A 24,449-nucleotide genomic window follows, 5' to 3' on the forward strand; every position below is an offset into this window, starting at 1 on the left:
GGCTGACTAAATACTTTTTGGCCCCACTGTAATTGTATTAATGCCTGGGCCCAAACTGCACCATTTCAGCAGAAAAAACTCTCGGAAGTTTTCCTGCCATGCATAACTGACAGCATACATGCCCTAAAATGGAGACCCTCTAACATAACAATGCACCTTGAGATTTTCTGAGAAATTTTAATACAAAGAAATAAATGCAGAGGTTGGTGTTTTTCGAACCCTATTACAAAGAACCAACACAACTCATGGGTTTTGTGCCACAGAGGCTCCTCCAGGTGTCAGTATGGACTTCTCCCCTGAGAAACTCTTTTTACCTTCTTTGTCAACAAAGTCTCTAACATCAGAAGGCCCATTGACCGTCCTGCTCAGGACACAATGATTTCTTTTAAAACTACTGTCTTCTTTGAGACCTTTGACCCAATATCAATTGACTACGACAACGTATTAGAATAGGACAATTGTAGATAAAATAAATCAATCAATTACGGAGCCTGGGGAGGGTGGTAGTGAGAAAAAAAACGTTTTTTTCAGTTATTATAAAGCAAGACAAGAGTCTGTGCAGACATGACAAAAGAGCAGGAGCTTTCACAACAAAACCACTTGAAAGCACACATCTCACATCTTAGTCATTTCTAAATGTTTCCAGTTATTCCCCGATTTTTAATGCTTTTGGTCTTGAAGTATCTCATAATTCTGGTTGGTGAAAGTAGCTTAGATATGGCTGAAAAACACATCAGTTTTTTCTTGTAAATTGTGACTTTAATCTCAGAGAAGTTGTTTCATGTGAATTGTAAACACGTTTTTTTCTCGTAAAGTTTCCACTTTTTTCTCAGAAATTCCATAATTGCTTTTCTTTATCTACATTGGCCCTAATACACCGCCGTATGTCCCTCCTTATTTTAAGAATGCAATTGTTCAACCCCATCTGAAAAACCCTCCTTAGACCCCAGCTCCCTGGATAATTTCAGACCCACGTGCAAACTTTCTTTCTGAGGTTCTAGAAAGGTTGTTAGTTACTTTACTTTTTAAAACAGAAAGAGACTCTTTGAGAGATTTCAGTCTGGATTTAGTTAGAGTTTTATTTCTGTTAGATCTCAGTGTTGCATTTGATACGGTTGACCGTACTATTTTATTAGAACATCTCAAACACTGGTTTGGCATTTTTGCTTCAGTTTTACAGTGCTTTTATTCCTATTTAAAAGTAGATCTTTTAGTGTAGACTTTGGCAAATCTTTCATGAAGTTGACCGGCGGGGTACCTCTGGGGTCTGTCTTGATAACTTTGAAGATATCTTTCCTGGAAAGGGATGCTGCTTTTCACTGTTTTGAATAAATGTTAGAGGAAGAGGCTGACAGATGACATGACATAACCACATGCATGCCACTGTATATTACAAGATTATACAGTATGTTTGCATTAAGAGTCAAAATAATAAAAAAAATAAATAAATATATATATATTTTTTTGAAAGAGTCAAAGTAATACTGCCCGTGTGAGTCTGTACATCTCAAGGAAATGCCTCAGTTCATATATGTGGAAAAAACTTTATTCATTGTCATTAGGAGGACACCAAGGGGACTTTCAAGCCAGACCATCCCTCCTTAAGTAAGACTGAAAATGTCATAATGTAAAAAAGAAACACAACCACGTTTGGTGTGAGAGACCCAGATTCGATTCTCACTGCGACACATCCACCAATGTGTCCCGGAGCAAGACACTTAACCCCTAGTTGCTCCAGACGTGTGCGACCTCTGACGTATATAGCTTTTGTAAGTCGCTTTGGTTAAAAGCGTCAGCTACATGAATAAATGTAAATGTAATGTAAATGAACATACCCTCTACAAAGTTAAAATCACTATGAGAAACATCATAAATTAGAAATCATTAGGAGAGACTTTCGGTAAAGCAGTGAAACGGATCATGAGAATGTCCATCCAGAGTAAGACTCACTTCACTATGAATCATGACTATTCATCTGTGAAGAACAGTGGGGCTTTATAGCCAGTCTGTACATTTTTACCATGCTACCAGTGTAAGTACTGGATGTACAGTAGCTTGTTGCCCTGCAGAAACAACAACTCAGTCCTTCTTGACAAGCTAAAAATGAGATTTCACTCCAAATGTTTATTCCTGTTAAATCTATAAATAAAATGTCTGATGATGGGTCTTCTTCAAGTGTTTCTTGAGAGTTAAAGGATACAAATACAGATAAATTCAGAGGAACTCCTTTGGTGTTTTTTGTTTTACTATAACTGACCTTCTTTGAGAAAAACAAAAATGTGGGTGGTGGTGGATGATCCGCATTCCTCAAAGCATTTTTATGGAGAGAGCAGGAGAAAAAGGAGGCTTACAAACCAAAAGGAGGAACAGGAAACAGCATGGCAGGCAGGGTTTCATACCAGGGCAGCTAAATAAATGAGACAAAGGCAGAGACAACTGGTCTCTATTTCTTCAGCCTGTTTTATTTGAAGTTTTTCTTCTTCTGTCCATTGCGGGTGAAGCCTTCTGGCCGCGTCGTCGCTATTCAAATTCATTCTAATCCACTGCCCTTGTCATGCCGCGGTTGTACATAACCTCACCTTGTGTGTGTGTGTGTGCGTGAGTGTATGGTGACTATACATCGTGTGCATTTGCATAGCCCACATTTCCTGTGTCTGTTCATGACAAAATGTGTGTGTGTGCTCTTCAGAGTTAATTTGCATGTGTGTGTGTGGCAGTCATGATCAATGGTGGTGTTGATCCGTTCCACAGATGGGATGTTGTAGCCCTCTAAAAAGACTTCCTTGTATGTCCCGCTGTGTCGAACACATGAAGACTGACTCAGATGGACTACCTTTGATCTCCCATGTTGACCTTTCTCTGGGGGTAAAGGTTACTGGAGCCAGGCAAGCTGATTGTCACATGTTTCTATCCCAATTTGTTATGAACAAGAGATATGTTATCAAATGATAATGATACATTTCCAGCTCTGTGTTGAGTAAATGTCCTTCATAAACATTCTTGAAGGGACACTCATCACATGAAACTGCCTCTGACAACTCATCTGTCAAAGCTTATACTTTCCACTGTATCTCTCAAATGGTGAGGATGTGTGCATCCTCTGTCCGCCCCCCATCCTTGAATACTATTGATTTCCTTTGTGTGTGGCAGGCCTAGGACCTGGTGAGCAGAGATACATCCTATAGACATTTTCTAGGATCAGAGCAGAGCTCCATCTTTCCTACCTGCTGCTGCTCAATTTTTAATGGACTACACCCGAGCTGCTCCAGGAAAGAATGACTACGGAAAGCTCAGTTACTATTAAACCATTGTCTTATTGAGATTTGTTTTAGGAAACACATTGGCAAATTAAATTCAATCACATTTTAGGAAAAGCATGAGGAATTCGTCTATATTAACTTTGACACCAATATACAGCAGCATCACCTTGTTTAGTTTTAGTTCTAAAATGAGTTAAACGTTTATGTAAACTAAAAATATATATGCACAGTGGGGTGAGTTGAGCAGGAAATCCTAAGTTTAGGCAATCATGTGTCATAGAGTTAAATAAATGTTTTCCCAATACGTCATACATCAAAGCGCATCGACCTTTGAGTGTTCATCTGTATCAGGTCAAATTAGGTCTACCGCTTCTGCTGCTACACAAGAGTGTATCCTTGTTCACAAAGAGGGAACAAGGATCATGAATAAATAATTTTGTCCAATTGAGGTGAAGAAATGGGCTGAATTGTGTTAAGACTGTACGAGACAATGCAGAGGCTCCTGCGGAGTTGTAATAAGGGCAGCTGGGGTAATTTTAAGCCCTGTCAGGCAGCTGTGGCTCTGACCTTCTTACTGTTGGTTGCTTGTAATATTGATCAACCAAGAATAAAAGCTTATTCGACTCTTTGGACTTATTTTCATGTAAACGTATTGATTAACATAGGGCATAGATCACAGAGGAGGGTTTGATGGCCTTACAGAATATAATGTAAAAAAAATGTCTAAATGACTCTGCAGCTACATACAGTATTATTAACACATTGTCCCTTAAATAAACATTGTAGAAATCATGGGCTTCTACACACATATTTTTAACAGTAAAACATTTGATAATATTTAAATGATAAGTCTAGTGATTTTCTGTGTGTTCTACTGTCAAAAAAGATCAAAACCAACAATGAAGTGATCCTCCTAATGGTGCTTACCCATTAGTGGTACTAGCTCAGCTCGCCTCAACTTGCCTCTTCTTGCTTTTGGTGTCCTGTCCTCCATTTTCCATTGCAGATATAGTACCCCTTCAATGTAGCTTCATAGCATGAAACTGCTGTGATGTAATCTTCATTGACTCACTTTTTATCAGCAACCAAATAGGAACGTCAGCACCTCCTTATTTGACCTCTTTGTGGTTTTGTGGGTTGCCATAATAATAATAAAGTAACAGAGTGCAGAGAGTATCTTTACAGTTACAATCTCGCAATCTCTGGCTAAACTATTTAAAAATGACGGGTTTGTTCAGGACAGACCGTGTGGTGCGCGCAAAAATGATGCAATGACTAGTTACAATTTTCTCTGACCAGTCAGTAGTCTGTAGTGTTTTCACGTCACCTTTTGGTATCGCCTCAGATCACTCGGAATCTTGACAGATGTGATACCAAAACACCAACCAGATGCCAGGTACCAGGTACCAGATTTGCCCAGTGGAAAACCAAAAAAGGCGAATTGAGTCGAGGCGAGCTGGTACCATCCGGTGGAAAAGGGACTTAAGATCTACTATTAAGAAGTACTGCCTCTGTAGCTAAACCCTGATATACCTGCACCATAGACATCAGTTAAAACAATTAAAAACACATTACTGAGCCACAATCTTGCAATGGGTGACATGTTCCTTTATAATGATGAACATAGTACTGTAGTTTGTTTGGAGTCAAGCACACATACACTGTCTTGCTCCCATTAACATTCAATAGAGCACCAAAAGTGTATTAATCCGCCAGTGAAAATAGTCCCCAACACATGCACTATTTCCCCCCTAGAGTAACGTTTGCTAAAAGTTACAATGCCCTGTTTTAGGATATGATTTAGCCTTTTTTTAAGTGAAAGTATGTATTGAAATATATGTTTCTGAAATGTACTTTTTAAGTACAAACAAATGGGCTTCAGTCTGAGAGTCCCAAATGAAGTAGGGAAGTCGGAAAGTATTGAGAGGTGTACTAACATTTTGTTTGTTTTCAGTCTTTTAATTGGATCTGTTGTAAATACAAAAATATTGCTATCCTTTAAAACTGTCAATATATAAATAAATAAATGGTAAATAAAATACTTCCATTTTTGTAAATTATAATTTACAATTTACCTTAGTGTTTCTAAACATGTAGGAGTCATGCTCGCCACTTTAAGCAGCTAGTGGCAGGGAATTACAAGTATGCATTCCCTTGTTTTATGGGGTCATAGGCCATAAAGGCACACAATAAAAGACTGTCAGCAGTATTAGTGTAAAAGTACTGGACATTGCTGCTTTCTTTCAAAAACATTTACTTTACTTGTGTGCGGCAAGAAAGTCTGCCAAAAGGACATTGTGTCTCAGATCAGTTGCAGGCACATGGTATATGCATCTGCCTGCTGAGCCGACAGGATGCCACAGCACCAGGTGTCACAGTCAGAGCGTGCACTATACAGACTCTAATTCTCTTTAACGCTGAAAACTATTTGGTTTCCTTTTATCAATTCACCGTACCTTGAAGTTATATTCTCAAACTTCCATCATGCATGGAAAAATATGGACACCATGTACCTGCAAACAAGAGGAAAAAAATCTGAGAAAGCCTGCAGGAAAACCTGGGAATTGCTACTTGCTGTGTTTATCTCTGGGTTCTTGTGATAATATTAGACGATGCTAATGGGCTTGCCCGAAATCAAGCCTTTTCCTTAGCGAACAAGTTGGCTCTTTTCTGTATCTCCATGACTCATGTGCAGCCTGGGTGGTTTGGCTGTGAGTGGTGCTATTTTGAAAGCGCAGAAGTGCAAAACAGAGGTGGCCATGGAAACTGACAGCATCCAATGGGAGAAAAGGATACGGGTGTGGCTGACTGATTGACAAGAGTTTCTGACCCGCTCACTTCCTTATGCCTGGTCAATTAATAACATGGAGGGAAAAGACAAATTATTCACTGGAGGTTTCTAGATAAGGATAAAAGTGTCACCTGATGTAAGGCTTCAAAAAGGCTCAGACAAAGGAAGCTGTGTATGTGGCACATGTAAAAAACAAACAAAATAAATCTCCTCTGCAGCATCTATGCAATATACACTGAACTTTTACACCAGTCTGAGTGTAAATGACTCTCCCCTTCTTAGTGCATTAGGTTGTTGGTTGTACCCAAAGTCGGCAGATTGATTTAAGTTTACTTTTCCAAATGTTTGAAACACTTTACCTGTGCATGTCTGTTTTTCACGTGTCATTTCATTGAGAGTCACGTTTATGTGAGCTGTGAAAGTTACTGATTAATGCTCTCCATTCACTCCTTAACTGCAGCTGATTTGCTATAGAACAAGGTGCCTAACTTGTATTTGCTCTTGTACACCTGCTCAATAGAAGTAGCTTCCAGGTGTGAACTTGTGCCACTATTTAAGCGTGAACCAGGAGTGCACGGTGCTAAAAAGAGCCAAAGCACTCAGAGTGGAGAGAAAACCTTTCTGGATAAACGACACAGACATACATTTTCCAAAGAAGAGGAGTAATGCAGCTTTTGAGATAAAGTAAACATAAGTTAAACGTATCAGGTTTTCTTCGGATTTTACAGGTCTGTCTTTGTGTTCTGTTAATTTTACAGTTTAATACAAATTGCTGAGAGGAGAAGTACTTGCAGGGTAAAAGGCTTGTCATTAAAGATGCTTACAGTACATGGAAGCCTGGCATTTTGATGATGTCCTGTATAAGACCCACAGGTTTTATCCCACAACTTGTTCATCAACAGATATGTGTCCTACCAAGGAGGCCACCGAGCAAGCTACACTTCCACATACAAGTTCAAACTACTTATTGATTGTTCTGATAATAATGTATTAGATCTAGGACAGTCAGGTTCTACAACAGCACTGTTGTCTGTTTGCAACCTTAAGTTAATAGGTACCCAATGTGCTGTTATTATTCGTTTTCGAAAACACTGTCACTGTATACAGACAATACTATTTCATTGTTTGTTTGTAGTGCTGATAGTGTCCCTATGGGAACGCTTGTTTTGTTTATTTGTATTAATCTTTAATAAATAAGGGCTTTATTGTTTTAACACTTGTATCACACTGATGTCTCAGTGCAGATACTCTATGTGATGTACTGAGGTTTCTGTTTAGTTTCATGTGAGATCACCAAAGAAAATGTTTATGAACTATGTTGAAATGGCAATAAAGAATTGCGTTTTGAATATGTTTAACAACTAACTGTGCATAAAACGCTAAATACAACATAGAAACATATTTATCATAAATTATTCACCAATTTAGTGACACTTGGTATAGTCTCCACAAGGATTTTACAAATGATGTGTCCCAGCCAAAAATGGTGCGTAACTCACAGGAAGACACTGAATAAACCACACAACATCTCTGCTGCTTAATCACTGGAAGGCATTCTGGAGCGTAAGCTATGCTCAAAATGTAAACGTCCACACATATATGGACATACAGCTTCTCACTCCGACACAATGCTAAGTAGCCTCAGAGTTTCACAAATTAGGACTGTTTTAAGGAACATAGCACACTGGTTTAATTTCAGTTCTGTTTAAATGTGAGCTTAGTTACAGCAGGATATGTCCCATCATCCAAAGATATTTACGGCACTGTGAAATACAAAATTGCTCATTAGCATAGTGAGTGTGTGTGATTGCAATTCAATGTTGTACCCTGTGATGACCTAGTGCCCTTTTCAGGGTATTTCCCTGCCTTTCAGTGCACAATGAATGATCCTAATGTGTGCTGGGGGGAAAAATCCAACAACTACAATATGGACTTGGGTGAGATTGGTGATTGCCCCTTTGCCTAGCTGATGAAACTGTACACCACTTTAATAACATGAATTTTAAATAAAGAACTGGATAATTGTGTCATATAGGATATTGTAAATGACCAGTGATTTAGTGTTTAACAAAAGAGGTGAAAGCTAATGTGACTTTAGTGATCCTCATAAGGTAAATATAAATGTTAAGGGTGTATTCAAAATCATTTGACATACCTTAAAACTAAACATATTGCACTAGTTTGCTTTGTACATGAAATCTCAGATTTACCTCAGCCTGAAACAATGACTTAATTCTGTTTGGCAAAGTTAAAGTAAATGTGCATTTTGACTTGTTTAACCGCAATAAAAGAAAAGGAGAAAAAGAAAAACAAGAATGGAAAGTTGAAACAAATCTTTGTATGTAGTGGAGAAAAACAGGCTGTCTTGCTTGCTGCCACGATGTATTCATCCGCTGCGCAGTATATCATGCAATGAGGCAGAAGGGCGAATAACGAACCAGGCGGAGTGATTTAGTCAGGACTACACCCAAGCGCCTGTCCGATTGCAGCGGCTTCTCTTCTTTGCCTAGACCAGAAGAAAGCCGGGACGTGACGGAGCCGGGGGGGTTCTGCTTGCTGGAGGCCCGTTAAACCACTGATAAATACAGCTTCCTCGCAGTTTGTTCGTCGCTCAAGAGACGTTTGTGACCTACCTTGACCCTACGTATTTTTTCACCTAGAACTAATTTCACAAACATGTCCTGGCAAAGCTACGTGGACAACCTGATGGCTGATGGCAGCTGCCAGGACGCGGCCATTGTTGGGTACACGGACGCCAAATACGTCTGGGCATCTTTTGTCGGCGGTACCTTTGCCAACATAACGGTTAGTATGCTCTATGTGTCAATATCTACGGTTACACGGGAGGAAAATGTACATTTTGCATGCCGGTGCGTTTGTCTGCATAGCCAGGCCTTGTTGAATGAGGATAAGGCGAGCAGTGTGTGGTACACATGGTATCCGGTGGTCACACACAAGATGCATTGGCACGTAATGCTGTTGTATATGCGCCTAACATAGGTATTTATTGTTTTTCCTCTTTCCAGTATTTTAAACACACGTGAAGGGCCTCCGCGTTCACATTGTTTTTATTAGAAATAGCCACCAGAGAACTCAAGCCAGTGACTAACGGTACCGCGAACTCCAGCTAAAATGGCTAGCTTTCTAATGCTAGCAGGGTAGCTAGCGTGAACTAGCCGTGTTTGCTTGCGGTACCGGTCAGTTAAGATAAGCAAGTCGGACAAAGAATAACCAATTTCATAATTCAACATACACTAGCACACTTTTTTTTAAAAATGTATATATTCTGAATTTCGTTGTATGGGGTAAAGTTATTTTCTTTGGCGGACAACGCCGTCAACCAGCAGTGAAATGTTACCGTTGATTAGAAAACTACAGGCCGTTGGAAAATCATTATTAGCTAACGCTGATAGCGTAAAGTTAGCGGTGCTCACACGTTCTTGACGTTCTGGCGCGCCGTTGGTCTTTCTCGTTTTTTTTCCCTATTCGGCTTCTGTGAATCTCACTGCCGCTACCGCCCCTTATTTTCCAAGATGGCGGACACCCTCCCAGTTTCTTATTCATTTTTGTTCAGGGAAGCTAATCGAGACGTGTGGTCGATTAACATTTGGAGCAGCGGTCCAAATTGATGAGCTGTCGATGGCTCTTGCGTTTTTTGTGAAAGTTCACCGCACTTTAACGGACTGCAGCTTTTATGTTAATGTAACTTGGCAAAAGAATCGTCTCCGTCGCTTCCTTGAGCCTCCATTTTGTGTGTTAAATACATTATTAGTAAATCTAAATATCTGTTTAGGTTAAAGCATAATGAGTCAAAATGTGACTGTAAAAAAAACATTTCGACGAGCACGTTACCTATGCAGTGATAAGCCACGCTACAGACGAGTTAACTATGAACAAGTGTGCCGCTGTTCCTTGGGAGTGTCCCCTCGGGCCACTGGGGCAGGATAACATTATCACTTGAAGACGCAAATTATATAATGGTAAATGGACACTGTCGGTGTGAAAAGGCTCAAAGCCAGAGCTAATAGCCTGCTTACCAGAGTTAGCAGCCTGTCCCCTCCCACCCAGACCCGGTGATTAAATCTGATGAGCAGCCTGCTGTAGGAGTGCAGAAAGCTAACCCAGAATATATGAAACCAGCGGTGTGAAGTTCATGCGGGAACAGAGCATTGGATTCCCAATGGGGGGTAAGGCGGTTTAATTAATTAGCTCACCGGGCCCAACCATGTAGCTAGCCGCCATGCTAACGTTGTCTTGAGGCAGTAGAAATCCTTTTGAGTGTCTTTTTTTTTTTTTTTCCTCCCCCTGGAAGAGTTTCATGTATGCCATGACTGTGCACTTCTGGAGTTGAGGGGCGACGCCTTTTGTTCTGCAGATCGGTTCAAAGAATAAACCCGGTGTAAACATGTGTTAATAAATAGTGACAGTAAGGTGAACACTTTTTTTTTTTTTTTTTTTTTTTAAACATACAAGCAAAGTTAGCAGTAGTTGGACCATGTAGCATTTTTCTCAGCATAATGTTTTTTTGTTTGTTTGCTGAAGTGGGGCTCTGAGATTTCAGGACGTCAGCTGTGTCTTTAAACAGACTGTGGACATCTGTCTGACAACTTAGCATGGAGTTTGGTTTTTTTTTTAACATTAGCAAAGTCTTGGTACGACTATCTTGACTTTTTTGCTAGTTTGACTAATTTTAAATTTCTTTTTCTTAAGTCATTTTAAAGAAAAGTGATAGCTAGCCTAAGACAACATAACATGCATTTGAGAAGTTTGGACTATTGGTAAATAAAGGGCAATATATCAAACAAAAAACAAAATCCTCATCTATTAACCAGCATTATAAGATGTATAATAAGAATAATAACCTGAGCCCTTAATTGTGAACAGTGCAGCCCAGTGTCTTGATTGAAATTCTTTACAGCAGGATACCCTGGACACCATCTTGGCCAGCTACAGAAGCAGTCCTGTGTTGGGTTTTACACTCAAATATCCCATCCAACTAAAATGTAGTTATCTTCTTTCCTGGATAACATTTGATGTGAGGTTTATGGAAATGAAACCCCCCTTCCCCCATATATTAAACTTCTCACATTTAGCTGCTGCACTAATGTAGAGTGACATAAACAGGTGCAGTGGAACATGCTGTAAGTCCTAGATTACCAAATTTACATGCAGCTTCTATGAGGAGTGAAAGGTTGAAAGAAGGAAAATCCTCAGATACCTAAGGAGGTGATTTCCAATCATAGCATTATGAGTGTCTTCAGATAAAGGGGAACATTATATTTCCTAAAATATATTTGTAGACTTGCACCCCAAAGCCACCCACAATTTCATGACACATTCCATCCATTCAGTGCCAGTTTTCTGAATAAGGTGGTACATAACTTCATGATGTTGAAAAGCCACACTGGACTGCTGCAATTCTGTGTAGGAGTGTGGTGGTGTTGTGAGACTAACTAAGAAAACTGGCTTGGTTTACCTGTTGGTGTGGGAAATGGTCAGGTGTGCTATAATTTAGTTTAACTAAAAGACTTAGAACTGCTTTTGATTATCTGTGTCTAAAACCTAGAAAAGCATGAATATCAGTTCTCAGCAGCAAAAGATACTTTGACCAAACAAATCCTAAATGGAATAACTTTCAAAAAGTACTTGACGCTCAGTAAGAAAACTCAGCATTGTAAGTATTTCTTGCGGAGGAAAAATTGTGAGCTAAGAGGGGTGGCAGAGGAATTAACCTGTTTGTTTTGTGTGGTACTTAATCAGTCTTAAAAGGCTTCAGAGTAGTGTTCCACACTATAGAGCAGTAAATGAGAATTATATTTGCCGAAACGAAAAACACCCTCTTCCTAAATGAACGGACATTTTACATTAAGATTGGCAGTGATGTGCAACTTCCTGACTTCTTGATTTTGTGTTCCCTTTCCAGCCTGAAGAAATCGACGTGTTAATAGGAAAGGACCGAGAGGGATTCTTCACCAGTGGGATGACCTTAGGCAATAAAAAGTGCTCCGTAATCAGAGACAGCCTCCATATTGACGGCGACTGGACAATGGACATCCGGACAAAGAGTCAAGGAGGAGAGCCAACATACAACGTTTCTGTAGGCAGAGCCGGCAAAGGTGAGCCCCCTTGTTCAGTGTTGTTGTATGTACATTTTAGTAGTGCTACAGTGACACAATAGCTGGCTTTGATAATAGTGCCTTTAGTTTAGCTACAGATCTATATCGTGTGTGTTGTTTGTGCATGTTGGATAGACCTTGAATGCACCTTTCCTCAATATATGACATACACGGGTGTTAAAAGTCTGTGAATAACAGGATGTTACTCAGCTAAGCGTAATCTGTAGGAATACTTAAGTTTGAATTTTTTAGAGCTGAAGAGAAAGTTCAAGTCAAGAGGTTCACTGGGTCAGGGTAAAGGGATATCCCTTAAATCACCTCTTCCATGCCAATAGTTGGGTCAATTATAATTGTATTGCATTTAATTTAACTTTGATTTATGTTTTGTTGGCATTAGTCCAACTAAACATCTGGGAGAAACAAATTACAATGCTTAAAAAAAAAAAAAACTACGTTTGTTGCAGTTTCCCCTCTTTGGTATCAATCTTATATACGTTGTTTCCTTGCTCCTGACATATGTATTGCCCCTCTGATTCAGTTCTGTTAGTTCAGATTTCTCAATTTAGCATGTTATTTCTCCTGTTTGTTCTGTGATTAATATTTTAATTTAACTTCCATCTATGATAATACTTACAAATACATTACATACTTTCTGTGTGGAAATTGTATTGCGTAATTAAAGTAGGGGGATAATGCTCAGCCCTAAGCTTCAACCGCAATGAGTTATTCAGTCAAATAGATGTGTCAGTTGGCTTAAACCTCCACAAGCTGGATGCTTGTCGACCAGAACAACAATAAAGATGGCATGTGGTTTGTGCTCTGCACAAGCACTGAAACACACGATGTCACAACTCACTCCACAGATCTCTATTTGAAGGCCAATTTTTATTTTGACTTGTATCAAATGTGTTAGATATTAATGTAATATTATGCTGTTTATATGACAAATGTTTGCAATGAATAGCTTTAAAAACACTTTGCTATAAAAACAGTTAAATGTGACATGTTGGAGGTGCCAGCTTTTTACATTTGCCGTGATTTCTCTTTAACCATACAAAATTGGTACCAATTTAGAAAATTAAGTCCCTGTTGGGGACTTGCCTGAGTTGTGCCAGCTTTCATGTTGCCTGTATGGGCCCCGATGCCCTGTCCACCCCATTTTTCCCAGACACCACTAAAACTTCCAGGTGAGACTGTAACTGGTTACTACTTTCCACTCACTGGGCTCACTCTTTGGGCCAAGATTTTCTTTAAAAAAAAAAAAAAAAAAAACTCCCAGCATGCATCTTCCTCCTTCCTGGTTAACACACCCCCTACCCTCAAAAGTATCTGTTTGCTGCTCACATGCTTCTGGTGTGTTCCTGGTAAAATGTATATTCAGGCACTTCAGGGCTCTTACATGTATTGAGGAGAGGTACCACAAGCATGCTCCTGTATCTGCATGTGTGCTGCATTAGTCAAGGTTGTTAGTATTCAGTAGAGGCTTCACTTTCCTATTCTCTGCTGCTGGCATGGTGTTTATAAAACAAAGAATATATATTCGAAACAATAAAGACTAGTGTCTTCAAGTGGAGTGCAGTAAATTCAGATGGTATTAGAGCTACTTGTGTGCATAGCCCAGTCACTTACATTAGTACCACAGGCAAAGAATACGTGGTTGCTTGTCTAACTTAAATTGGGGAAAAGCTCATTTGGATTGGAGTAAACTTAAATTTACCTGCCATGCAAGATGCAAATGTTGGTCAGACCAAATACATAGGTATGGATATACTGTCATTTATATTCTGGTCATTGCTATTTGTCCTTTTAGAGCTTTTCAGTATTTTTTTTGTTTTTACAAATCCTCTGTAATGTGGGCTCTCAACATTTGTAACAGCTAGAGGTCGACCGATATGGTTTTTTTTTCATGCCGATACCGATCTTTTGAAATCCGGGTCGGTCGATGGCCGATTAATGCTGCCGATTTATTTTGGCCGATATTTGCTTGGTTTTTAACCTCTATTTGCACCGAACTGAAGCACAGAAATCCGCGTTGATATTCGGTGCGGTAGATAACGGTCGTTAAGGTTCCAGTGCCGTATTGGCACCGGGTCTGTCTGTAGCTACCCGTTAGCAAAGCCAGTCTGTCACTAGCCTATAGTGCGTTGGTCTCTTTTTTTATTTATTTCTCTGCATTGAGTGACAACCCTCTCAAATATAAGACACACAAACAGAACAAATAAAAGTCTCAGATTCACTCTGTAATTGCAAAATTATTGCTTACTTATTGTGACATGATAGCAGCTCTTCTGTGATAATGCAACTTCAACTACGATCCAAATTAGCCGAATGTCATGTGTCTTATTCAGGTTTTTTCTCGAAGTTGGCAGTAACATATCAAAAGTTTTTAATTAAATATAAAGGAGTAATAAGAATTGAATCCTTACCGTTAGCTCCTTAGGCACTGGATGAGGTCTGCTGCTCACTCGGCTGGAAAATGACTCTAGCGGCAGCACGCGTCAAACACGTGTTCCACGACAACACTAGGCTGCCCACAGATGCGCCTGCCTAATAATCGGCTTGATATACTTGGATATTGGCCGATTATGCCAAAAATCGGTCGACCTCTAGTAACAGCTCTAGTATACATTTTTATATTTACTGAATGGAAGAATTTATTCATACTATAGTGCACTCAGTGCATGATTGCTTTCAGTCACTAAGCTAAAAGCAGTGAGATGGATTCAGACATGTTGAACAAGAACTGGCATGCAATATTACTATCTAAACCTGATGTAAAGTTTGTAGCACAACCCAGTTAGATTTTCAAATTGTGACTTGGTTTGGCTCCAGTCCAATAGTAATCCTTACTGGGAGGCCAAAGCGCACTCATGTGGAAAATTGGCTCACTCTTACCAGTAGTTCAGCATCAAACCTTTCTGCTTCCACTGAGTGGAAGTGGAGTCAACAAACTAAAGCTCTGAGCCTCTGCCTGGTTACTCGGTCATCACAAGGATATAGACTGACGGACAGCTTTGCATGCATCCTTTTACATTTATTCTTCTGCTGCACTCTGTCCTAATTGTGATGTCTTGTTTCGCCACCAGCAGCACTGATAAGAAAATGAACGTTTAGGCTCGACAGCCAGACCAAACCGCTGCTTTTTGTGCCATTGTCCTCCTCTGTAGCTGTCTTGTCTGCCTGCTGCCCTTGGTTCTCTGCTCTTCTCTTTTCACTTGTGATCTTCGTACCTTCTCTAAATGTCCCTTCTCTGTCTCTTTTCTTTCAGTCTTGGTCTTGGTAATGGGCAAAGAAGGGGTCCATGGAGGCGGATTGAATAAGAAGGCATACTCAATGGCAAAATACTTGAGGGATTCAGGGTTTTAGTTTTGATGTAGCTTATGTGGTGTAGTTGAGGGAGAGGAAAAATCATGAACGCACACAAAACATCCAAAAAAATAAAATAAACCAGACAAAAAAAACAAATTGCTGTCAAGCCCATGTTTCCTGTCCGAACAGTCCGATTAAACAAAATCCCAGGAGTATTTCTAACAAGCGCAGTGTTCAGGCTCTGTACTCAACAATGTAGCCACACATTTAGCAAGGTGGCAAAGTCTATTTTTTTTTTTTTTTTTTCTCTTCCAGCCCTGCTATCACCATGTCTGTTCATTTATATTGTTTTTTCCTTCTGTGCACTCCAGCATTGGTTTTTGTCATGGGGAAGGAAGGTGTCCATGGAGGACAGCTCAACAAGAAAGCATTTCAGATGGCTGAGTACCTGAGGAAGTCCGGATACTAAAGCAGCCTGTACCCAGCCACCTAGCAGCTCACCCTTACCGCCCTGTTGCATGTCACACTACAAGTCCTAGTTGGTAGTTACTTTGTTTTTCTTTTTCTGCCTTCTCTCCCCCATTCGTTATCCCATATTTTGTTGTCATTTGCCCCTAACCCATCCTCTTCACTCAACACACTTGCGCTGTGTACTCTTACCCCCCCTTAACGCACTATAAGTTGATCCATAGCAAAGATGAGCATGTTGCTAACAGGATGTCATGACAAATCTGTACCAAGACCAGCAAAACATTCTGGCCAAACACTCAATGAAGGCTATAGCGTCAATTTTAAGTAGTTTTTTTTTTTTTTTCTTTCTTTTCTCTCTGTCGTGGTGCCCATTATTTAATCTCACCCAAAACCCGATCACACACACTCCCCTCCCTGAGCAGCCGATGCCTTTGGAGCCGTAACCAAGCTCGTCATGTCTTCCTCTTTCATTTCCCCCATCATGTCCTGGAGGGCAAACTGTGTGCGTATCTCGGTCCACTGTCTTTTCCCTCTCAACCTTCCCCTTCCCCCCAAATTTTTCAGGTCCTCCCCATCCTGTTTGCTCAAAGCAGGAGACACTACAAAGCTCAGTCATCTTCATCAAACACTACACACCACCCAACCAGTCCTAACTCTCAAATTCACTGCTCTGTCCTGAATACCTTTTTATTAAAAAGGGGGGTGGGTGGGGATGCTCGGACCAGCTCAGCTCAGTTGATGACCACGAGCCAGATGTGGCAGCAAGTGTCATCCAGATGCTGGTAGCCTCTCGTCCCGTCATCACAACCTCCCCGACTACAAAAAACCCATGGACATTCCACAGTAACAATGGCTCAGGCACTTACTACTGTTTTTTGTTTGCCAGCTCCTGTAAGGTGTTTATTTTATTTTTTTTTGTTGGAAAGGCTGCCATTTTTGGACAGTAGATATCCCAGCATATTACCATCTGGAGTGTGTCCAGTTTGAATATTTTTTTTCTTTTTATAGGACCAAGTGTAGTCAAAGCTCGGGTGTACAATTGCTCTAAATCATGTGAAGGATGACTGCTAACCTTTTCTGATGAAGGAAACACTAACCAGACAGTAATATTTACCATGGTTTAAAAAAAAAAATAATAAAAAAATATGAAGCTACAGGGGAGGTTAAGGGTGGGAGTATCTGAAGTAAATTCTCATTTCATTGTTTTTCTTTGTTAAGGGAAAAAAAACAACTGCATTTGTACAAACCCATGCTGTGTTGACAACTACAAAACTGTGGAATAAATTGCCTTTACTCTGTAGTCAGCTGAGCTCTGGGGTATCACACGGTCTGCCCATGCTCAGCACTGCTAACTGTAACGTCCAAGGGGGGGGGCACTTTCAAAAGTAGAAATGACACTCGATGGGAGATGTGATTGGTTGGAACAAAGACGCTTATGGTTGTCTTGTCAAAACTGCAGAACCTGTGTATCCTGTGCCATAATAGATCTGTTGCTGTTGTAAGATGGATTTTACCCACTGTCCACTAAGTCATTTCATTGGCACTTTTTAAGCTTCAGCTCCACTGTTTAGGCCTTGTGGGATATGTGTACTCATAAAGAAAAACAAAAAAAAAATGTTTCAAGTCCTGTTTGCTGATTTATGTTCATTTCCTTTTCCTCACCACTTTTTTCTTACATCTGGGATACAGTCTCTTTAATGCATCTGATTTCGTATGCATAAAACCAAGAAATGCCATAAATTGATTTATCACCTTGTTTACAGACAGATCAAATAAATTTATTCCAACCAGATATGTTTGCTGATCTCTTTTTCACACAACACTACCTACTCTGTAAAAGGAGTAGCTCAACATTGTGGGAAGTATGCAGCACTAGTAGCCCTCATCTTACATAGAGGTAAAATTGCTGAGTGTAGAAGTCCCATAATTTCCACTTGCTAATGAGCCATGCTAGATGTAAGCAGGCCGGTTCATATCTGATAATCAGGTCATTACGCTTCTTGTTAAAACCCCAAATGAACATTGCCGCTTCATCTTACAGCTAAAATCTGAACCTTTGATGCAAGTAAGATTCTTGGCTGTATTACATGTTTTCAGTGGTTACTTACTGAGTAAATTACTGACTCATGAACTTTGACAAGTGTCATTTTATTGAGGTGAATTCAGATTGAGTACATACATGAGCAGGAAAACACCAAGACTATGACAATCTAAACTGAAAGGCAACAGGTTTCATGAACAAAAAGACAAACAAGCCATGTTATGAAAACAAACTTCAGCATATTTACTCTAAACTGTAATAAAATGAGAAGGTCAGTCAAATGTATATTACAATGCTTATCAACCAATAACTGCACATTAAATGAAATAATAGGTCTGGAGCAGCCAAAAGAATTTTAGCACAGGCAGCATGGACAGTTTTCACTTAACTGTCTCCACACTTCCAACCAGCGTAACCCACAGTGTACATGTGTAGTGTCACATGGGAGAGCACTTTTTGCTTTGCAAACTGGTTTGGCTTCAGTTTCTCTTTTAGTGTGAATCACTGTAACAGACAAACCGTGGCACAAGACAGGAGCACCTAAGCTCCTTCATACATCAGGCTACAAAATACATTGGCAAAACCATATTTGCTGTGTTGTTTCTATACTTGCTGAATGTTAATTTTACAAAAAGGATGCTGCATAGCGGTTCAAGGTGTCAGTGTAGCATGAACATGTATGTACAACAATGAAACTTTCCCCATCATCTGAAACATGTAGGACCAGATATAATCAAAACGTAAAGATGTAACTTATTGTGATCTATTCTTTTTATATACACAGTACTTTTACTGAACTTTGTGTCAAGTGAGAGCTTGTGTCTGGGCAACTTTTCCCATTCATCTCTATCACCTTTATAACTAAATACATTACAGTATAGCAGTCTACTGTACAATCAGTGTCACCAGTCCTGTCAAATTTGAAAGCAGCCCCTAAAGACGTGCTCACTGACTTCCTGTCACACACCTGGAAATCAGGACATCATTTCATAATCATGTTAAAAATAAAACTTAAGATTGGAACTTGTAGGGATGATAGATTACAATGTCTTGTAAGCAGTGACAGAAGAACTCGGATGATGAATCTGGTTCGTGACCCCAACAAAAGTCTCTGCAGCTGTGCGGGGGGGGGGGGGGGGGGTTAGCGACCAATCACGCCAGACAACAATCAAGTCAAGCTCGAGGGGGGTCGAACTCGTGGCCTTCAGAGCAGGGCTGCTGCATCTGCACCACCACAGTCTCCACGGTGACCTCTTCCTCGCTGTCGCTGCTGTCCAGGTCGTCGTCCTCATACTCAGAAGACTCCTGGTCGTGCTCTGAGCGTGACGCTCCTGACATGGTGCCGAAGGAGTGGGCACTAGTGGAGGCCAGGGAGCGCAGCAGCGGGGTGCTCTCCGACACCTCCTCGTTCTCTTCAGGGCTGCTCTCCCCCTCTGAATCAGAGTCAGAGTCACCCTGTGAGGGGACCACTTTCTGCTTGCACACCGGACACGTCTTCTTAGTTTTGGTCAGCCAGGGGTCCACACACTTACTGTGGTAGGCTGAGGACAAAAAAAAAGTGTTTAAAAACAGTCCCTGAAAGGCAGCATCATTTCTTTGCACTTAAAGGATATGTTTGGTCATATTTCACATTTTTCTTATTGTCAACAAATCCCATGAAAAGACCAATACCAACGATGATTGATCGTACCTTCTTTTAACACAGCAAAGGTTAATGTGTGAGAACAGGGCGATATGTTTGCTTTATACTTAAATTTATACAAAAACAATAACTGAAACTATTGTCTGTTTGCAAAAAGACAATGAGAAACTAAAATTACAAAATATACGTCTTTAGTTTTCATCTTTGTCAATTTATTTCATAGAACCTACATTAGCCTAGTATTTTGGGTGGATAAGAAATGTATCTTCCAACTTCTTGGCTGTGCTTGTTTTAGTCAATGCCCCTTTCCTGACATGGCAGCAAAAGTCTGGAGAAAGCGTCCCAAGAGTCCCAAAGACTAAAACTAATAAAAACTAAGAATTAACTTAGAATAAAAGCTCAACTAAACTAGCAAACCCACTTTCAAAACAAATTAAAACTAAACTGAAATTGTAATCAAAAAGTCAAAATCAAATAAAATATAAAGAAATATGCTAAACTATAACGACCTTGGAGTGAGGAGAAAAGTACCTTAGGGCTTTGTAAAACAAAAAGGTTTAAAACCATGAGATGTGGCGCAAAGCATTTATCAGGTTTGTCTGTGCCAACACTAGCTCTTTGAGTTTGGCTCCGTGTATCACGAGTCTGGAGAAAGGTTACTGGGTCATGTACAGTGCAGAAGTGTTCAGACTCACCGTGAGAACATGGCAGGACTCTGAGTTTGTCACCTTCTTCATATTCGTCCAGGCAGATGGCGCATACATCATAGTTGTCCCCTGGGTCAAAAAGACAGGACATATTCACCTACTGGCTGCTTTTAACCAAACAAATTTGCAAGAAAAGCGGTTTAGTGATTATTTCTAATTGACCAGTGGAAGTGCATGATTGTCAGATACCTTTAAGGCTCTGACATTGCAGACTCATCACAGCTATAAATTCATACTCTTAGCTGGAAGGAAACTGATAGCTGCTGTTCGTAGGGTTCAGAAATTCTGAGCAGTAACAGTTATTCCAACATTGAATATAATACCCATCCCAAATTTCCACTTTATTTCATTTGTGTCACATTGTACTGTGTATGTAGAAATGAGAAGGCAAATGATACAGGTTTTGGAAATGGAGTGTGAGTCCATGTTATGAGTCCACACAAGATTCATCATTCATTCATTCATTTTCCTGTTGACGTCAGGTGGGACCATAAAGTGTCAGGCAATTAGTAACTCCGGCTGCCTCAACAAGTCTAATTTCCTTCGATTGTGTCAGATTTCCAAATATGCAGTCCTCAGCCTGCAAGGAGAATCACTGCTAAACCCGCCAGCACTGCATTTCCTTGTTACAGGAGGTACAAAGTCTCTCTGTGCGCTAAAAGCTCAGGAATTTATCAACGCACTCCCTTTCAAATTCCACAGCGTTCTTCTCCTTTTTCCTTCCCTTCCTCTTCCCAGCCCAGGCTGGAAGGAGGGAGGGAGCGGGGCTGTGGGCCGGTGTGTTTATGTAAGCTCTAAATGAGCATGTTTTCCCCCGACTGGGCTCTCTGTGTCCGTGCCAGGGCTGCATGTGACCGTATAAGGATGGGGAGTCACATCGAACAGGGCCCCCCTCCCCCTCCCCTCTCTCACCATCAACTTAAGGCTTAATTTCAACTCTGCTCCCTCTTCCTCTTCAAACACATCCGTATTTTTCTCTCCTAAACATCTCCCACACGTTCACCCCACCCCCCACCCCCAAAAATCTTTCTTTTACCCAACACTTGTCTTTCTTTTTTTGACATTAGTCTAGAGTAGCCATCTTTTTCCTCTCTTTCTCACTCTCCCAGGCCAGCACTGGACAGTCGGGGTGAGTTAGAGGGAACGTTTGTGCAGGCATGGATCCAGGATACACTCAGGAAATACTGAACTGTGGCACTAACTGAGCTATTCTGAGAGAGAGAAACTGCTCTGGGGAAATAATGAACGCGGTTGGGTGCTGTTTGAAATGTTTCAAAAATACACACCTTAAAGGATCAATCTTAGAATTTTTTTTTTTTTTTACAACTTGGGTCTTACTGTCGTAGTTTGGGCCATCATTCCCGAAGGTAACAAATCACTATACTCACCGAGATAATTGGTGAGATCTGGAAATGCGGCAACGTCACTAAAAAAAATAAATAAAGGGGGCAAGAAACACGAGCACTGGTCAGACGATCAAACAGGTAACTAAAAGGTAATCTGCCCGTACTGTGTTGTAAACACCCATCACAGTTTACTAACCAACGTCCTGGTTCAACTTTGAGTGCACTTGCAGCAAACTTGCACTTTGTTGCGTAAAGCTTTGGGCTCAGGTCAAGTTTAGTTATTTTCAAATGTAATTTATTAGGAAATTTCTAACTTTCTCTGTCAGACCATGTAAATCATCCCTTATGTCATGTGTTGCGAGGAGAAAGAGTGTAGCCAAGGTGTTACATTAGCCTGGCGAGCGAACAAACGCCTGGCCAGAAAATGATGCAATATATAGCCCTGGGACTCTGGCCCCAGCCCTGGGTTGGGTTCAGGTCACAACTTTGGCAGCACCAATCAACTTCAGTGGGGTCGGATCTTAAAGATGGCGGTATGGGCCGGGTTTGTTTGGCAGCAGACATTGTGGGTCCTCTAATAGTTTTAACGTTAAATAAAGTGGTTTAGATAATCTGGCTAATCTGTTGGCTTGTTTACAACCTGGCTGATCATTTGACGCCGTTGTCTAATTAGATTTTGTTGTAGCGATGGTACAATGTTATCGTAACTGATCATGGCCAAAGCTAACAAAAAAGACCAATGTGTAACAAGCGAGCATTATTACATCCTCTTGTCTTATAGTACTATATAGTATTAATACAGTCATGTTTTCTATATAGTTATTTCTAACTACATAGATATGGAAAATTAAAATAACGCTGGTATTTCATGTAGTCTATACAGTGTCATATGTCTCATGCTAGGTCAAACGGTTTAGTTAGTCTATACTCGAACACTCTGCAAGTAGTCAATCCTCTGCACCAACATCACCAAGATAAATGTGTGCACTTTCAGTGAACCCGCACAACAGTGTGTCTTGACACAATAGTGTTATTTAAGACTAACAGAAGTGCACCAGTTGATTGCAAAACCTAAAAGAAGACTCAAATAAATTCAAGACTCCAGTGAGAAGCACGCAGCGCAGCGTTCTGCAGCAGATCATAATTCAGTCTAGCCCGGTCATCCCCACTCCTGCTGATCAAAGAGCCTGCTGTGGACATTACCCACTCCTCATTTCTAGACGCTCCTACCAGGGATCAGCTTTAGTGATGTCATTGCTGTGACCTGCACATATCGGCTCAGCTGAGACCCACTTTCATCAAGAGCAGCGTGTGTTAAAAAAGAAAAAGAAAATATTTTCTTACAAGAACTGTCAGGTGGCTAACTGCAATAATAACAAAATCAGATAACAGAATAATTAACATATTGTTTTAGAGAGAATAAAGCAAATATTTTAAATGTGTATAAATTAGACAAATGTGGAAACAACCTAATAAAACCATTTCTGCCAAAGTGTTTGCAGAGGTGATATAGTAGATGCCTGATGAAGACTGTTACTCCTCTCCCATCGAGTCTAAATATCCTGTGTGCAGTTTTGGGTTTTGAGCCAGCTTCGAAGTTGGGTGGTAAAATATATTTTTCGAGGCCATATAGAAAACATCTAGTTGATGTTTTGGCAATGTGTCCACTTTTTACACGCTGGGAATCCCTTACATTTACGTTTTGGGGCCAGTAGCACATCGTAAACGGACTTGCGAGCCAGTGCAGCTCTTCTCCCCTGTACTTTCCATTAATCAGACAGCCAGCCAGCATGCCTGGCTCTCAGAGGAACCACGCTGTCCTACTGAACTTAAGATGAGCAGAGAACGAGAGTAGCAGAGCGAGAGTGAGCAGGGTGAATGAAGGAGAGGGTGACAGAAAAAGCAAAAAAAAAAAAAGAAGCTGCACAGTTCAACACTGCTTGAGCCGACCAGGGCAACTGGCACCGAGGCCAGTGAACTAAGAGACAGAGAGAGCTCCTCTGTTTTGACATCAACATGCCTCACACACCGACGGCTGAGACACTGCAGCTGCTCTGTTCAGTGTGTGTGTGTGTGTGTGTGTGTGTGTGTGTGTGTGTGTGTGTGTGTGTGTGTGTGCGCACTCAGCTCCTTGCTTATGGTTTGGAAGCAGACAGCCAAGGGGACTGGTGGAGTGACTCATCATACGCAGGGATGGATCAGACTAGAGGTCAGAGGGAGAGCCTCTCCCCCTCGTTTCCTCAGCCAGTTGGAAGTTCAGTGTGTGTGTTTGTGTGTTGTCAGTTTCTGGCTTCAACGTCTGATAGTCGCCGGTTGCTGGCGAAACTCTCCACCCAAAACTCACTGTCAAACATCAGGCGTTCAGCCTAAGTGGGGATGACGCAAGGCTCTGCAATAAAACCAGAGCATAAGTCAAGTTAATGACAGAGCGGCACTGTACGCTGACAGGCGTGGCAGCTGGTATTACATAATCCTGTACATTGACACAGATCTTATGTTGAATGCTGCTGCTCCCACTGGCATTGTGCGCCAATTACACGGGTACCGTGGTTTTCATTAAGGCATTGTGCACCGTCCATAGAGACCCCCTTTGTGTTGGCTACTATTCATTTCAGCCTTTGCACTCCCCATTTCCATACATGTAAGTCTGACATTATCCAACGCTTAACCATCGCCACCTCTACCCCAGATCTATATAAAAATTGTTGCTGGCCAATTGCAATAATAATAAAATATAACCAGCAAATATTAAAAGGTGTAAATGAA

At 40.7% G+C, this 24,449-nt stretch overlaps 2 protein-coding genes across 2 annotated transcripts in view; one reads left to right on the forward strand and one right to left on the reverse strand.

Annotated features, from left to right (window-relative positions):
• Window positions 1-8,539: 8,539 nt before the first annotated feature.
• On the forward strand, window positions 8,540-17,739 carry LOC119900592 (profilin-2-like). The gene is made up of 3 exons (XM_038715679.1): window positions 8,540-8,856; window positions 11,975-12,167; window positions 15,848-17,739. The coding sequence occupies exons 1-3, from the start codon at window positions 8,728-8,730 to the stop codon at window positions 15,943-15,945; spliced, it is 420 nt and encodes a 139-aa protein (XP_038571607.1). The 5' UTR covers window positions 8,540-8,727; the 3' UTR covers window positions 15,946-17,739.
• A 337-nt stretch (window positions 17,740-18,076) lies between these two features.
• The window catches only part of rnf13 (ring finger protein 13), a 45,934-nt gene continuing 39,561 nt past the window's right edge, over window positions 18,077-24,449 (reverse strand). Inside the window, exons 9-10 of the mRNA XM_038715678.1 lie at window positions 20,326-20,406; window positions 18,077-19,529 (exon numbers count right to left, since the gene is read on the reverse strand). Coding sequence (XP_038571606.1) covers window positions 19,162-19,529; window positions 20,326-20,406 — 449 coding nt within the window. The 3' untranslated portion in view covers window positions 18,077-19,161. The remainder of the gene's footprint in view (window positions 19,530-20,325; window positions 20,407-24,449) is intronic.

Source organism: Micropterus salmoides, unplaced genomic scaffold (genome assembly GCF_014851395.1).
Source record: "Micropterus salmoides isolate LMB-PRFRI ecotype aquatic unplaced genomic scaffold, ASM1485139v1 Ms_hic_scaffold_13, whole genome shotgun sequence".
In the NCBI taxonomy this organism is placed as follows: Eukaryota; Metazoa; Chordata; class Actinopteri; order Centrarchiformes; family Centrarchidae; genus Micropterus; species Micropterus salmoides.